This window comes from Crocodylus porosus, unplaced genomic scaffold (genome assembly GCF_001723895.1).
Source record: "Crocodylus porosus isolate Cpor-Errol unplaced genomic scaffold, CroPor_comp1, whole genome shotgun sequence".
Taxonomy (NCBI): Eukaryota; Metazoa; Chordata; order Crocodylia; family Crocodylidae; genus Crocodylus; species Crocodylus porosus.
This window is the reverse complement of record NW_017728947.1, coordinates 42,321,822-42,337,109: the sequence shown is the minus strand read 5'-3', so window position 1 is coordinate 42,337,109 and position 15,288 is coordinate 42,321,822. Positions and strand designations below refer to the sequence as shown.

The 15,288-nt window shown below is 52.9% G+C and overlaps 3 protein-coding genes across 8 annotated transcripts in view; 2 read left to right on the top strand and 1 right to left on the bottom strand.

Moving 5' to 3' along the window:
* Window positions 1–3: 3 nt before the first annotated feature.
* Window positions 4–8,727, top strand: PEX16 (peroxisomal biogenesis factor 16; the record flags this gene model as incomplete). The annotated part of the gene is made up of 11 exons (XM_019551026.1): window positions 4–25; window positions 859–894; window positions 1,579–1,655; window positions 2,715–2,848; window positions 3,275–3,375; window positions 4,018–4,098; window positions 4,685–4,837; window positions 5,596–5,668; window positions 6,082–6,201; window positions 6,520–6,584; window positions 7,148–8,727. Coding segments are annotated over 11 exons (921 nt in total), but the record flags the coding sequence as incomplete, so codon positions are not given.
* A 148-nt stretch (window positions 8,728–8,875) lies between these two features.
* Window positions 8,876–11,815, top strand: CUNH11orf94 (chromosome unknown C11orf94 homolog). 3 transcript variants are annotated; one of them, XM_019551858.1, is made up of 3 exons: window positions 8,876–9,511; window positions 10,388–10,461; window positions 11,355–11,815. In XM_019551858.1, the coding sequence occupies exons 1-3, from the start codon at window positions 9,372–9,374 to the stop codon at window positions 11,489–11,491; spliced, it is 351 nt and encodes a 116-aa protein (XP_019407403.1). In that variant the 5' UTR covers window positions 8,876–9,371; the 3' UTR covers window positions 11,492–11,815. The 3 variants fall into 3 exon arrangements, 1 of the variants encoding a protein (XP_019407403.1); XR_002104021.1 differs by lacking the exon at window positions 8,876–9,511 and having other exon boundaries at window positions 9,947–11,225; window positions 11,355–11,447; XR_002104022.1 differs by lacking the exons at window positions 8,876–9,511; window positions 11,355–11,815 and adding an exon at window positions 11,086–11,164 and having other exon boundaries at window positions 9,947–10,461.
* Window positions 11,816–11,902: 87 nt separating this feature from the next.
* The window catches only part of MAPK8IP1 (mitogen-activated protein kinase 8 interacting protein 1), a 58,222-nt gene continuing 54,836 nt past the window's right edge, over window positions 11,903–15,288 (bottom strand). For all 4 annotated transcript variants that reach the window (XM_019551854.1, XM_019551855.1, XM_019551856.1 and 1 more), the window contains 2 exons: window positions 14,555–14,653; window positions 11,903–13,268 (listed from right to left, as the gene is read on the bottom strand). In XM_019551854.1, the coding sequence (XP_019407399.1) occupies window positions 13,196–13,268; window positions 14,555–14,653 (172 nt within the window). In that variant the 3' untranslated portion in view covers window positions 11,903–13,195. The remainder of the gene's footprint in view (window positions 13,269–14,554; window positions 14,654–15,288) is intronic.

Here is a 15,288-nt window from a genome sequence, read left to right as displayed (position 1 = left end):
CGCGGCCTCTCCTACCTGCTGCCAGGTACCGGCCCGGGGACCCAGGAGTCCGGCCCCCCCCACCCCCGGCTTTCCTCCGCCGCGGGAAGGAGTGCGATGTGCCTGCACGTGTGTGCGCGCCGTGGAGGCCTGTGCACTCACTCGTCTCCCTCACACATGCAGGCACATGCACACACACATGCATGTATATGGTATACGGTCACACGCTAGCTGCTCAAGCCTGTGTAGGGACCTGCTGTCCCGTGCCGGCCGCTGGCTGCCAACAAGCAGCTGGTTCTTGTGCGCCTCAACATAGGAGGTCGGGGCGCCCCGGTGCTTGAACCCTAGAAAATGGGGTCCGCTCCAGTGAAAGGGTCTGGGATGTCAGCAGGGTGCGTGCTTCAACCTCTGCCCCGAGGTGTGTGGTGAAGTGTGAAGGGCTGGTCGGGGTCAGGGTCCCCATCTGCCAGAGCCTGGGGAGCAGCCGACTGCCCAGATACACTCCTCAGTCTTGCTTTATAGCTGGCTCAGCTGCCCAGAGAGGCAGGAGCATCAGTCCTGAACTTGTAAAACTCCCACCCTCATCCTCCCGGCTTCCTGCAGGCAATGGCAGGCTCTTTCAAACAGATGAATGAGGGTTGCCCATCAAGTGCTTGACCAGAAGCGGGCAGGGTGTGATAATTGAGGGCCTATCTGACTTTTTCAGGACAGGGGAGCATTTCCTGAGGACTGTGGACACTTCCTCCCAACCGAGTTGTGCCAAGCTGCGAGCGCTCCACGGGCATGGGTTGATATAACTCTTCTTCTGAGGAAATGAGTCTCATGATCTTTGATTTAGTGATGACCCCTCCACTAACCTCTTCCTCTCTCATTTCCCAGGTCGCTTTTCTGATTCTCATGAACTATCCGAGCTTGGTATGTATGCTGGAGAGCCACCATAACTGCCAGCCACAGCTGTAGTGTGGAGATTACCACGGAGTGGGGGAGGGTGTCCAGGCTTTGTACTGAACAAGAGGCACCGGTCTGAAATTACATGCTCTGATGCTGCAGAGCAGGGGTAATTCAGTGGCTGCAAGGGTCATTTCAGGTGGGGCAGTGGGGTGAGGTTCCCCCCAGTTCCTCCCATTTGGGAATGGCAGGATTTATTGTTTCTCTCCAGAGGCTTCCTTGGCCCTTCTAATATGGCTGCCATTTTACCATTAGCCATGTATTACCTTTGCCTTCAAGAGCCAGGCAGAGGGGGATGCTTCTCACATCATGTGCTAAAACCTTCAAGTACCTGCCAGGATGTGGGTGAAACCAGAAGGAATGTGTGTGGAGCCATGGACCTGCCTCTGGGCCAGGCTCAGTCTTGTATCATGTCCCTGGAACACTCTCAGCACCTTTTGTTTATCTCATTTTGCTCCTGATGTGTCCTTTCTCTCAGCATCCAGATATTTGTCCATCCTACCCATTCATTTCCCGCACCCCACACAGAGAGAATTTTCCCCTCAACTTGGCCACAGCCAGACCTTCCCACTGTGGCTCCATTCAGTGGTTTTGGTCGCCCTTCCTCTGTGACCTATAGTCGCTCTGTGCTCTTTTTTTCTCTTTTTCTAGTATACTCTGCCTCCAATCTCCTGGTGCTGCTGAATGACTGGATTCTCCGAAAAGAACTGCAGCGGACCCTGCCTGTGGTGAGACCTTTGCTTGGGAGGAAGAGCAAGGTGCAGGGCATGTCTGCTCTCAGGATTATTTACATAGAAGCTATTAGTTTGGCCCTAGCTGTGGCCTCTTTGCAGTGCTCCATGTTGGCTCTGGGGAGAGGCCTGACCATTCTGCAGTGAAGTCCTTGAGTAGCCCAGGGAACACAGCCATAATTTAGAGGCACCGGTGACCAATGCTGGACCTTGCTGGTCTGTGAGAATCTAGGGTGCACAAAGGAATCATAAAGCCACCTTAGCCCTTGCCCTCTCTTGGGCTGCACCTGCTGGGTGCTACAGCACAGAATCAGGTCCACAGGGTTCCCTTTTGGGCTGTGCTATGTACAAGCAGAATCTGCACAGCCTGTCTGCTTCTTCCTTGTAAGAGTCTCGCCTTGTCCCAGAACACTAGGCTTTTACACAAGGGTCCCTTTAGAAAGCCCACTGCTCCAATACCTTCCCTCCTCTGTGATTTTTTTGGGTGCGTCTTGCTGTGCAACAGTGAAAAGGGCATTTCTCTGACTGGAATACAGTGAGGCAGGTCACGGTAACAACTTCTAGACTACACTAACACTAATTTGTTCAGAGAGGCATGATCTTTCATAGGTTATAGCCTATTTTGATATATCCTTTGTATTTAAATTACTTTATTCCTTTCTTTTTAGTCCCTCTGCTGTCTGTAAGTCCACTTCTAGCCTTCAGCTAAGTAGACTATAGCCTACAAAAGCTCATGCCTCTGAATGAGTTGGATCAGGGTGGCACCTCATACACTGCCTTCTGCCTAACGTCAGACTGACATGGATAACTAGCTCTCTCTAAGATGCAGTGAACTGGCGAAGTCTAGCTGCTCTTGGCTGTTCATAGTTGAAAGCCACATGTGAAATGAGTAGGCCCTCAGGCAGGCCTCAGGGTACTGGGTCTGCACAGTCTGTGGTTAACCTTTCTTCCTTTGAAACCCTCAGAAGTGGGACTTTTAGCCTGGGCGTAGGCAAACCCCATTCAGCCCAGTAATTGAGACTGCCCCCTCTCACTCTTCTCCACTTTGTCTTGCAGTCATTACCCCAGCAGAAACTGCTAACCTGGCTGAGTGTGCTGGAGTGTGTGGAGGTCTTTGCTGAGATGGGGACTGCCAGGGTGTGGGGTGAGATGGGTCGATGGACCATCATTGTCCTCATCCAGCTGGCTAAGTAAGTGCCCCTGAAGGAGGAGACAAGGCTGCATGTAAGCAAAATGGGAGCTTGCTGGCACAAGCCGCAACAGAGGGATTGCCTTCCTGGTGCCCCATGGATCTGAGCTGATGGGAGAAGATGCCAGAGTCCCAGTCCCCAAAGCTCTGTGCATTTGGGACCCCACTGAGCAATAAACTCCCATCCAGGGGGTACACTCCCCTTTCTGCAGTCCTGCCAATGGTGTTCTGAGGAAGTGCAGAGGAGAGAGCTTGGGCAGTGGACTGTGTGTCTGCCGTAGTCTTGTGCAGAGTGGTTTTTGGGGCCCCACTCACTAGGAGGCAGAAGTGTGTGCTCCCCACCCTGAGGCTGCTGCCTTGTAGTGAAGCTGGGGTTCTGCAGTGCAGGCCTGAGGCTTACAGCTCCTGGCTTGTGTGTGCCTTGCAGAGCCATCCTGCGCCTCCTGCTTTTGCTGTGGTACAAAGCTGGTATCCAGACATCTCCTCCCATTGTGCCGCTGGACAGGGGGCAGCAGCTCCACCCAGAAGGTGAGTCCATTGCCTTGGGATTTCCTCCACTTACTACTCTCCAGATGTTCTAGGGGAGAAGGATGCTTGCCCAAAGTGGTTGGGGGCAGCAAGATGGAGCATACGTGTCATCCGGCCAGCTCTCTTAGGCCATTGGCCAGGTGGTTTGGGTAGCAGGGAAGCCATGAGAGTTCATCTGCTAGCCCTCAGCCTTGCACTGCTTCCTGATTGCCCCTATCTGTCCCTTGGGAGCATCACAGTGTTGCTGCTTTAAGCAGTCAGCCAGAATCAGGTAACAGGACAACTGGTCAAAGGGCCTGAGCCTGGAATAGCAGAACGGCAGCAAGTCTGGCTTGAGAGTCAGGACTCCAAACTAGAATAGTATGAGGATCTATATTTGTGGAGGTGCCCTTTCCAGCACTCTGCCTGGCTTTGCTTAGAGTTTGCAGGTTCATGAGGACCAAGTTTTACTGAAGCATGTTGCATCCAGACCCAGATCACTCAGTATGATCTGTGTGCAGCTGGCTGGCCTCTTTGTGGAGGCTGCACTGAGAGCTTTGTCCAGGGAGAGGGAAGGGAAGGATGGTGTTCTTCTCATACCTCAGACCAACATTAATCTGGAGTTGCAGCCCTTACTGCACTGTGGCACCTCTCTCTGGGCAGGTGTGGAGGGCAGCCCCTCAGAGGAGGATCTGGCATACGTTGGCAGGCGCTGCAACCGTGTTGTGAGGTCTCTCAAAAGCAGTAAGTACCTGCACCTGGTCAGACTGGCTTCTGGCACAGGCTAGACACAGGCACAGGCCCCTGCGCTTGCAAGACCCGTTCTGTGAGCAGAATGTAGGTTCCTGTGGGGGCAGTGTAAGTTGCTGGGCTGTGCTGGCTTGTTGGAGAGGGTCCTGTGCCTCTCCCTGGCTTGTGTCCCTTGATGTGTGGTTGAGGATACAAGAGCAGAGGGTCTGGTATGTTGTTCTGTGCCAGCCTAGGCTCTTTGCCTGTACGAGGGAGATGAGCCTCCAGCATGGGCATTAAGTTTTTTGTGCCTTGATGTGGCCGGGTATCCTAGAGACCCCTTTTCCCAGCTCTACCCTCTCAGGAGGGTACCTCTTAATGTCTGCTGATGCTCCTAGGGAAGCTGCCTCTGTCAACTGTTACCAACCCCCTCCTCATCAAGGGAGGGTAGCCACAGTCCCTGCTGTCCTACTGCTGCCTTCCACAAAGTTCTCCCGATCAAAGTCCTCCCACTGAAGGTGGGGGAGGGTCTGAAAGGCCAGCGTTTGCACAGCAGGGGCTCAGGGAGACACTGTTCTGTTTTTGCCTGTAATTCTTTCAGCCCCTTCCCTGCAGTCCAGGCACTGGGGGTCTCTGCAGCAGAGGGAAGAGAAACAAAACCGAAAGACGGAGGAGATGAACCAGGCTCCCACCCCTCTGGGGCTTCAGGAAACCATTGCAGAATCCATCTACGTCACCCGACCCTTGCTCCACTGTATCCTAATCTGGGCCTTGGCAGAGCATGTAGTGTGCCCTGTGCACCAGCAGAGGGTACTGCAGCCTTAGTGCGCCACTGGCTTAGGTTTGTGGGGCAGCCAGACCTCACTTGGAGCCCCTGTCAACACGAGGGATGCCGAGTCCTCCTTCCTCTTTATTAAGGCAATCCAGCGAGACCTTGTCTTGTATCTAGGGCCTTCTCACCTCACCTCTTTGGTAGCAAGCTCACCAGCTCCCAGACACATAAGGTTACTGTCTGGAGGCTGGACCTTCTCTTGTACCCCTACGCTGCTACATTCTTACACTGAAATCAGGACAGAAGCATCTCTGCCTGGGTCCCTGTGGGATCTCAGCCATGTGAGCTAGAAGAATGGGGCTGAACAGTGCAAGTGACCCATGGCTTCCGTGGGTTTGGTCACAGAGTTTCTGCCAGGCAAGAGCATCTAAGCCAGGGGTGTCTAACCTTTTTGAATGTGGGGCCAGATCATGAACTTTTTATCGCCCAGTGGGCTGGCAAGCCGTATTCAAAGACCTCACAGGAAGCAGTATCACATCACCAGCACCCCCCCCCCCCCCAATCCGAAACGAAAGTACATTGTTTACTTTTGTTTCCTGTCGCAGCATATGTTGGACAAGCCTGATCTAAGCTGTCTGGGCACTGGGGAAGACCTGTAGGGTGGCCTAGAGGGTCATTTTCCTACACCGCTCCTGCCAAGCACATCATTTGTCTACAGTCCTTGACCCTTCTGTTCCCAGTGTTGAGTTTAGGGGTCTGGGGCCAAAGATCATGGAAGCCCTGGCTCCTCTCAGGAATCCTGGATATCACAAGGTTGGTCTGGGAAGAAGGCCTTCTGGGCTTTCGCATTGGGTCCCACATGGGGTGGGGGGAGAGTGGGAAGGGGGGGAAGGGAAAGGGACTTTGGCTGAACTCCGAGTCCCCTCTATTTCCCTTGTCCCCAATTTATCCCACTATTACTGAGCACTGAGGAGTAGGGAGGCTCTGCTGGTGGAAGCTGCTGGTGGGAGGAGGGCATGGTGCACACCCAGGTTTTCTGGACTGCTCCTGCAGAACTATTGCCTTCATTCCTCTTCAGGCTCCCCCTGGAGGAGGAGCCAGGAGCCTGCTCAGCCCGCCACATGGAGCAGAGAGAGGGGGGGCTGGATGCCAAAACTCCCCTCCCCTAGCCACAGGTCTTGAAGGGGCTCTTCCTGTGAGCTAGCTGCCTACCCTTCTTTTTGCAGCCTGAGCTTACTGAGTGACATCAAAAACCTGAACAAGCGGGAGCGGACAGAGTTGAGGCGCCGAACCATCCTGCTGCTGTACTACCTGCTGAGATCGCCCTTCTATGACCGATACTCAGAGTAAGGGTGCTCTGCTTTTTGCCCCTCCACAGGAACTTGTCTCGTACCATGATGAGCAGGGGGCTCTGAAGGGGCTCTAGAGCCTGTGCTGACGGCACTACCAACTGGGAATGTAGAGCAGGCTTGAGGCTACGCTAATGACCTCAGGCCCCCCATTTCACTAATATCACTTTGCATGAAAACCCTGGTAAGGGGACCTGGTAGTGTGGCATGCAGAAAGTTTGAGGGGAGCAAAACAAAAGCCAGAGGAGGGGGGTACACATGGCAGATAGGGGTGTAAGGGCATTTTACTGGACTCATGCCTGCTCTCTCCCTTAGGGGCAGGATCCTTTTCTTGCTGCGCCTGCTAGCTGATTATGTGCCTGGAGTTGGGTTTGTCACAAGTAAGTGGATGGTGGCTGGAGCCATGGGGCTGAAAGGGGATGCTGGAGTAAGGAAGAGGTCTGTGTGCTGGGGAGATGCCACAGGCTGGAAGCCAAGTGGGAGACTTATCTGTGTGGGTATTTACCATCAGGACACCTACACCAATATCTTGACCTTGAGTATGTTTTGGGCATGTAGGATAAAGGCATATGAGCTGGTTTCTATGAAGATGAACTAGGGTGTGATTAACAGCATGTCAGTGGTGATTACCTGTGTACATACGTTGCCCTGTGGTGAACATGAAATAGCTTACTCCTAAGAGAAAGTCCTAGCATCAAAGAAAGCGCCCTTCCCATAAGAGCCAGGCAGAGGAACTGGTGTTTCACATGCTACCTCCTCCATGGACCAAGCTTCAAGTCTGGCCTCAAGTGATGTGCCATGTCCCATTCCACTCCCTGTGAGCCCATCCTAGAGCTGGTGACTTGGGTCAGGACAAACCTGGCAGTGGAGTAGCAGAAAGCTGTGGGCTGGGATTGAGGGGCTGCTTTCCTGCTCATCCCATCTCTCTGTTCTCTCATTTCAGGGCCACTGATGGATTACTTGCCAGCCTGGCAGAAAATCTATTTCTATAACTGGGGCTGACAGGGAGAAGGCCTTTCCCTGCTGCGGTGGGGGCTGACTTGGACAGCAGCTGGCTGTCCTGACGGAAGACGTGTAGGCTTGGGGAGACAATACTATCATGTCTATTTTCCTGTTCAATTGGTGACTGGACTTCTGTTCTCCAGGGGTGCTTGTGACTTCTTTTATATAATCTAGCAATGGATAACAGACCAAGAGACTTTGGCTACCCACACAACCTGGAGGCTGTGGTTGTGATGGTAATGGACCCCTTTTGGAAGCACTTGATTCTTTTGTACAGCTGCACAGAATAAAGCCAGGCGGCAGCAATGCTTTTGGGACCCCTTCGTCTCTGCCTCCCAGGGCTGAGGCACGCCACACGAGCTGTTTGCATCATAGTGACACCTTCCCTCCACCTGCTGAGGAAACTGAAAGAGGGGGAGGACATCAGGACCTTTGTCTGCTTTGGCTTCTTCCCAGCCTCAGCGTGGTGACAGATGCTGCAGTTCTTGTCACCCCCTGCTTGCACCAGTCATTGAAGGCAACTTGTCTTACACATAGCTGTGCGCTGAGGTGCAGGCTTTTCAGGGCAGGCATGTTTCCCATGTCCAAATGCACTGTGGACCATCATGCAGTATAAGCTGCCATGTAGCTGAACACTGCTGTGGCTAGCTCCAGCAGAAAAAACCAGGCTCCCCTAGGGACTTGCTGTGTGTGTCATATGTTCTCTGGGTGCTCTGTCAGCCCTTGTACTGCTCTGTTGTAGACTGCTGTTCTCCCTGCTGGTGCTATGTGTGGTTGGTTCAATCTAATTTCCTGTGGCTCCCAGGCGGGAATTGAGTGCCACAGCATGTAGATGGCCTGTCTAGCGCTAATGTGTGCTAACAAGGGATTGTGGAGTAGCTGCCAGCCAGGGAGCAGGAGCCTGGTATGGGTGAGGAGGTAGAAAGCAGGATTAGTTCAGCAAACATTTACAAATGGGCTGTATGCAGAACTCAGTGAGGAGGGTGGCCCAGTGGGGATGCAGGACAACAAAAGTAGCTTATTTTGCATAATCTTTGTGGGCTGAAGAATGACAGTGGAGCCAATTTGTCCCATTACAACTGTAGATGGGGCAGCCAGGCACTGCAGATGCCTAGACCCAGAGCTATGGGTGATCCTTGGCCTGGAAGGGTTGTGGTCTTGGCTTGCCCCTGCCCAATATAGATGCTCTTCACCCTGTAGTAACTTGCACTCAACAGCAAAATTGCCCCTGGGACATGCCCCACTGCTTAATAACACCCAGGTGTAACTCAACATTGAGCCATGGCACCATGGGCCACAGAAGGGGGCCTAAAATAGGTGTTGCTGTGTGTTCCCACCACAGCTACCCTCAAAGCAGAGTGTGTGTATGTGATTTTTTTTGTCTTGGCATCTGCATATTGTACCATTCCCAGCCTGCTGCTCTGTGCACCAGGCTGGCCTCCCTGACTTCCGGTATCATGCACCAATGTGCCTAGTCTTGGCAGGATTAAATTTTTATCAATAAACATCCATTTCACCTGATATGGACCAAAAAGTCAGTAATCATGGAAAGATGTAGAAAGGGGATGGAAAAAAAAAATCCAGGATGAGGGTAAGGAAACCCAGGGTGCCGCAGGCAGGGTAGCAGTAGCCCCAGTTGTGCTGTCATGAATTCCTTGGGCAGCCACTGTGGCACCACCCTGTGCTGTGGGGCGGTGGGGGGGCAGGGCTTTTGGCAGCCAGGAGCCTGGTACCACTGGCCACTTGCTCTGCCCAGGTCCCAGCTGGGGATCAGGTACAAAACTCCCAGTGTGATCAGGGTAGGAGCCAAACCTCTGCCTGATCAGGGCAGGGGCCAAACTCCCACTGAGCCCTACCTGGCTCCTGCGTGACTGTGTGATCAGGTATGATTTACTAATTTATGGATATTTACTTTTTATAGTTGTGTGATTTTTATAAAGCTGTTAACAGTATACTGTCATTACTAAATTGTCTGCCCCCATATCCCTAATTTTCATGCATGAAAATTCAAAGCAATAAAAAAATGCTTAAAATTATAAAAAATTGTATTAAAAAAAATAAAAATCAAATTCTGCCAAGCCTAAATGTAATTCATATCAAAAGTTAGCTGCCTTTGTGATATCACCAGAAGGACTGGTGATGTCGTGTTCTGTTGCTGGCAACTGATGAGTGGGGAAGCTGTGTCCAGTCTGGTTCTGCATGGACTGGCCTCAACAGGGCTGGACTGCATGGAGGACATGAACCTGTATTTGCTCCTTCTGTCTCTCCTCCTGGCAGCTGTACTCCCTGTGCCTGTGCCCCAAAGGTAATGTGACTTACACAGGTGTCCAACTGCCTCTCCCTGTCCTAGAAATGTGTGCAGAAGGCCCAGACACTAGCTTAGCTGAGCCCATACTCTTCCCTAAGCAGCTAGGGAGCTGTGTACTGTACTATAGGGGCTGCCTAGAGCTCAGTCCCTAGTTAAGGGAATTACTGTCCTTGGCTCGGGGAGATGATTGGCTTCTAAGTGTGGCTCAGAACGCATGTGCCTGGGCAGCCTTTCTCTAGAGCGGTACTCAATCTCTCTGTACCATGACCCATATACAAACACCAATGGCCAGTCCCAACTCAGTGCCCCTCACTCCTGACCTGCTGCCCTCAGGCCCCAGCTTGCCAGTGGGTGGAGCTGTGTGTGGGAAATGCGGTGGGGGGCTGAAACTGCCAGCCTGCAAGGGAAAAGCCATGGTTTTCTATGTTTTTCTCCTTTAAAGGAGAATCCATTTTTCAAGTTTGTTGATCCATTTTTAAAGTTTATTCATAACCCTTTCATATTCTTGTGACCTACTTCTGGGACAGCCCATGGGTTGGGAAACACTGCTCTAGAGGGCCTGCCTCTTGCACTGCATGGTTGCTAGTTGTACCAGCTGTGCTCCTTCAATGAGAGGAGCCCCTGTCCAAGTCACCATTCAGTTGCAAGTAGGCAGGTTATGTTATATGCTCCTTTCTAGGACCTCTGGGTTTAATCTTGGGGGAGGGGAGAGGGTACAGCTCAGACCTGGGGAAGAATGTCTGAGAAAGGGATGAGTGTCCAATAAAGAACTTAAAGGGAAACCACTTGGACGGCCTCAGCTTCTGCTGCAAGGAATATCTCCAGCCCCATTCTGCAGGCTTTTGCTTTCCTGACTCTGCACATCCCTTGCAGGCCCAGCCAATCCATTGCTGAGGATTTCTCTGCTCCCCTGGAACTCCCACAGCAGCACTTTGGCCTGGTGGATGGTATGTACTTCTTGGGCAGCTGGTTGGGTATGTGCTGCAGGGAAAGAGGTTAGACAGGATCCCTGTGAGGCAGGGAGGTGGAGAGCCTGGCTCCATTCTAGACTTGCTGGCTGCCAGTCACTGGTCTACAAGGAAAGGAAAGGAAAGGGAGGGCTGTTGTGGATCAGTGTTATGATCCTGTCACTCCACACTCGGCTTCTCTATAGCATTCCTGCTCCCAGGAGTAAAGACGGGCCTGCCAGGTGCCTTTTCCAAGTGTGGAAGGGTTCTGTGAGAAGGGGCTATTTAAATCTCCAACGGGACTTGGCTTTGCCATCCCTAGATGTCTGGGCCACTCTGTTCCCCAGACAGTACAGTCAGAGCCAACTGCAGGTGAAGAAAGCTGGCCTTGGTCCCTGGAGTGCCCTCAGTGATGTAATGGCTGTCTCACCAGCTAATCCAGCTAACAGAATTAACCTCACTTAACACGGCACTAGCTGGTCCCGCAACCCTGATATCTAGAGCTCAGCCTGCTCCATATAGGTACTCAGAGATCTGACTGTCATGGTAACAGTCGCACTCTGCATGCGGCTGGCCAGGGATCCAAACTGCATCTCTTTCCTCTTACTCCTTTTCCATATCCAGTTGCTAGGTCCAAGGGAAAGCCCTCAAGAAGGCCGCTAAATCCATTCTCTTCTCACTACTGGTGGTGAATTCCCCTCCCTAAAAGAAGGTCAGAGCAGCTACTGTCTGCTCCCATCTGGGGTGGTAGCATCTGCTCTCTGGTGGGTGCTAGCATGACAGTCCCCAAGTGTGTATTTCGATGATTCTCAGAAACAGTCTCTCCCAGAGTAGGGGTATGCACGCAGTCTTCATGGATCTCAGCAGCTCCCAATCTCTCTGCCCTTCCACAGATTATGGCATTAAACCAAAGCGACTGCAGTTCCTGACTCAAGAGACTCGGGCACAGCCCAAGGGCCTGTACCAAGCACGCAAGAGCAAACGGGATGAGCCAGACATGAATGAGTATAACTATGATGCCAATCTATGAGCTACTAGGGAACATGCCACGTTGGGGTTCCTGCAAGATGGGGGCTGGGGGCCAGGTCTGTAGGCTCCACTTGTTTCTTCTACTGCTGGAGATGAGGTTGTAGCTAAAGACAGAAGTCCTTCAAATTTATCCTTCCCTTTCTACAGGTTGTGCATCTCTTTTTGAGTTTTGTGGGGATCCCAGAGCCCTGGGTGCTAAAAACTGAGACTGCTACTGCTTGGTGCTAGTTGTCAGAGCAGCTGCAGGCAATGATTCTTGATCTCCCCTGGCTCTGAGGAATGAGGTGAGGCCAGCAGGGCTGGGGGCTCTCTGAGACACTACAGGTGATCAGGAGAGAGTGGGGTGGAGTAGGGCTGCCCAAGAAGCAGAGCTGTGACAGGAGTGGGTGACACACAGAAAATGTAGCGCAGCTCCATGAAAGGTCAGGTTTAATAGTTGTTGCCATCACAGTGGATCCAGCTGGAGCACAGAGACCACTGGCTGCAGGGAAGGGTGGGGCACTTGCTCTATTGCTCTCAGCACAGCTCACTGCCAGCCTCAGCCCCTTCTCCCCAGTCGTGCTTCTTTCTTCCATCCCCACCCCCTCTGCCCATCAAGGGGGATAGCTCCATCCTGGACATGGGGGACACGCATTGTGCTTGCAGATGATGCTCCTCAGGATGCCTAGCCCAGCTCAGGTGGGTCAGAGCTGCTCCCCTCAGCCCTGGTACCTGCAGCTGCAGTGGGTGGGGGAGAAGCAGGGGCACCATCCCACCCCCCACAGCTGTATGAGAAGGGGGCAGGGGACTTCCATGCCTCTCTTCCTCCACTTCCCAATAAACAATTAGAGTAGGGAGGGCCTACACACTCCTAGCTCCTCCCTGGCTGCTCCTTTAAGCAGGGAGGGGAACAGGCCACCACCATGTCTCGGCATAGGCCAGGGCTAATGCCTGGAAACCAGACAGCACCTTAGCCTGTCAGGGTGGGAACAGCAGGGTGCTTAAAAGCCAGGCCCCTCTGTAGGAATTTCTGGGCCGAGTCCATCTCCCTCTTAGCACCCTTCAGCTGGGCCTTAGGCTTTCAGCAGTAACTTCTCTTTGCCACATGCAGGCCCCTTTCCCTTGGGAGAGGGGGACTCGGACATCTGTATTCCTTGCACTGGTTCCTGTTTGCTGCTGATGCTGCAGCTTCTTGGTGTGAGCCTGCCTTGACCGCAGAATTAAAAATCAGCCCACGGTGGGATGGTGGCAGGAGCGAAGCTGCGTGCTGGGAGGTGCTACCACTCCAGCGCTTGGGGGAGAGGAGCATGAATGTTCTCCCGTCCATTCCACTGGGCCAGCAAGCAAAGCCTGGCCTGTGCTGGGGCCAGTGCCCCTAGCCGCATGCTTGCCCCTACCCCTCCAGGGCCCCCCTACCCAGGCATGCCCCATCCTATGCTGTCACAGCAGTGCCTGCGGCATTGATGCTTCTTCAATATAATAAACTAAGAGTATTTTACAATAAACCCCATTTCTCACCCTTCCCCCCTCCCACCCCAAGCCCCCAGCCCAAGGAAGGGGAGTCCTGAAAAGTCAGGGGGAGGGGGTGTGTGCTCCATGCACCAAGGGAACCATCCCCAGCTTCACTCCTCTTTCTCCTCCAGTCTCAAAGCGGCTTGTCCATGCACACTGGGGAAGAGGCACGTTTGCTGGCCCTGTCTGTATGGGAGGCGTTCGGCCCAGCCCCCTACTCCAGGTAGATGTCCTCTGTGGGGCATGTGTACTCCACATACTCCTTGTAGAACTGCTGGAAAGCCCTCCTGCAACAGACAAGAGTGGAGGAGCAGGCTGAGGAGGCGCCACCACACTGGGTGTGAGCAGAGCCACCAGCCAAGCTAAGTGCCCTTTGCCAACACACCCTCTCTGTTACTTGCTTTCTCTCGCTTATCAAAGTTTGAGATGATAGGCTCCCAGCCCTTGGGTGAATCCAGTGCTTTATTCTCATAGATCCCTGGAAAATGGTGCTGGGAAGGCCACTCAGATGTCTTCTAGTCTAACCCCTAAGGTGCAGGCCAGGGTTGGCCCCTGCTGTCTACTCTGCCAGCCCAGCTGGAGGATCTCCAGCGCAGCAGTCTCTTGCTCTTGCCCTCCAGGAACAATTCCTTGGTCTTCTAGATCTGGTGCTCTGTGAAGACTGTGTTAGGTGTCCTGTGCCATAGAGGCTGGCTTGCTTAGCCAGCGCTCAGTTTCAGTGCTGTCTGGGATTGTGCACTTCAACTAGGAGCAGCTTGGTGACTGACTCCTGGGAGTACTGATGCAGCCCTCTCCCAGGGCTACTGGTGATTGTACAACCCAGAGTCAAGAAGAAGACTGAGCCTATTGCTGTCTGGGAGCCCTGGATGCTTTGCCTCTCTCCCTGTGTGAATGACTGCGGTGCAGGGGAACCTCAGCTTTGCAGAAAAGGTAAACAAAGTTGTCTCCACAGGGGAGCGGATGCCAAATATCCTTGAACTGTTCACCTGATATCTCACAACAAAAAGGACATGGCAAGAACATATTAGAAAGATAACTCCATGTCTCCCCACGGAGTTGTTGAGATGTGTCAGGTTAACTACAGCGTTTCACCATGGGGAGCACCACAGCTTGTGGGAGCGTTGGCTACACAGAGGGAGGCACAGAACATGGGTTAGAGAGCTGCTGTGGCCATTAAACTGTTTTGGGGGTGAGATGGCTTGCTCTGGGGATGAAGGGAGTGGGGTTCAGAGCCTTCCACCTTTAGGCACTAGTTCCTAGCCCAGACAATAGCAATCATAACATAATGCCTTGGCTGTTTGGGGTAGAACTCTCCTAAAATCACTAGCTGGGCTCCTTTCCAGCATCCAGTTTCCAGAGCCATCACCTCACAATTGTCTCTGCTCCTGTCCCTAGAGAGGACAGCAGCTCCAAGAGCTCCTCTAGGCAGCACCAGGCTGCCAGGAAAAACGCCCCCCATGATTCAGGGGGAGGCAGCAGTGCCCCAAAGCAAAGCCCAACCCCAAGGTATAACTTCTGCCCTGGAGGAATGAGCCACCCCTTCCTCCAAGCCACCTGCAACTCAGCAGCTCACCCTACAGACTCCGCAAGTGGCTTGGTAGACTCCTCAGAGACAAAGACGTGGCAGGAAAATCTATGGTCCGCTGGGTGCTTGGTAATAAATCCAAAATACCTGGAAGAGGAGAGACAGGAGGTGTGAGGCTGCAGCAGAGACCAGGCACCAGGCTGCCGACCATCCAGGTGGCATGGCCTGTTAGACCAGCAACACAAGAACTTGGTCACTATCTACAGCAGGGCTCCCTTTCCCCTTTGAAGCAGGAGGGGACCTGGCTCTTCTGAGCCTGGAGCCTGGGGAATGGAGCTGGGTTGGGAAGTCTAGGAGAAAAGGGTCTCAAAAGGTGGTTTATACAAGTGCCCAGCCCTGGGGAAAGGGAAATGGGGATATTTCCCCAATAGGAAAAATGTTTCCACTGCCAAAATTTCAACTTTATACCAATTGGGGCAATAGGGGCTTTTTTAGCAGCCATGGCCAAGGAATCTATGGCACTCTGCACAGTCCTGTTTAACCTTTTCAGCATCCTGGAAAAGACGTGGGTAGACAAAGAAACCGAGGCATGGCAAAAAATAGAACTCAGGAGTCCTGACTCCTGCATGACCAATGGACCTGCTCTCAGGGAGGCATACAGATAAAAGGACATGAAACCATCATGGGTGGGAGGCGTTTCTAGGTTTAACATATCTAGAATCACCCCTGTCCACACATCTTCATGCTATGGTTGGGCTTGGCTGGCATCAGCACAGCCACCC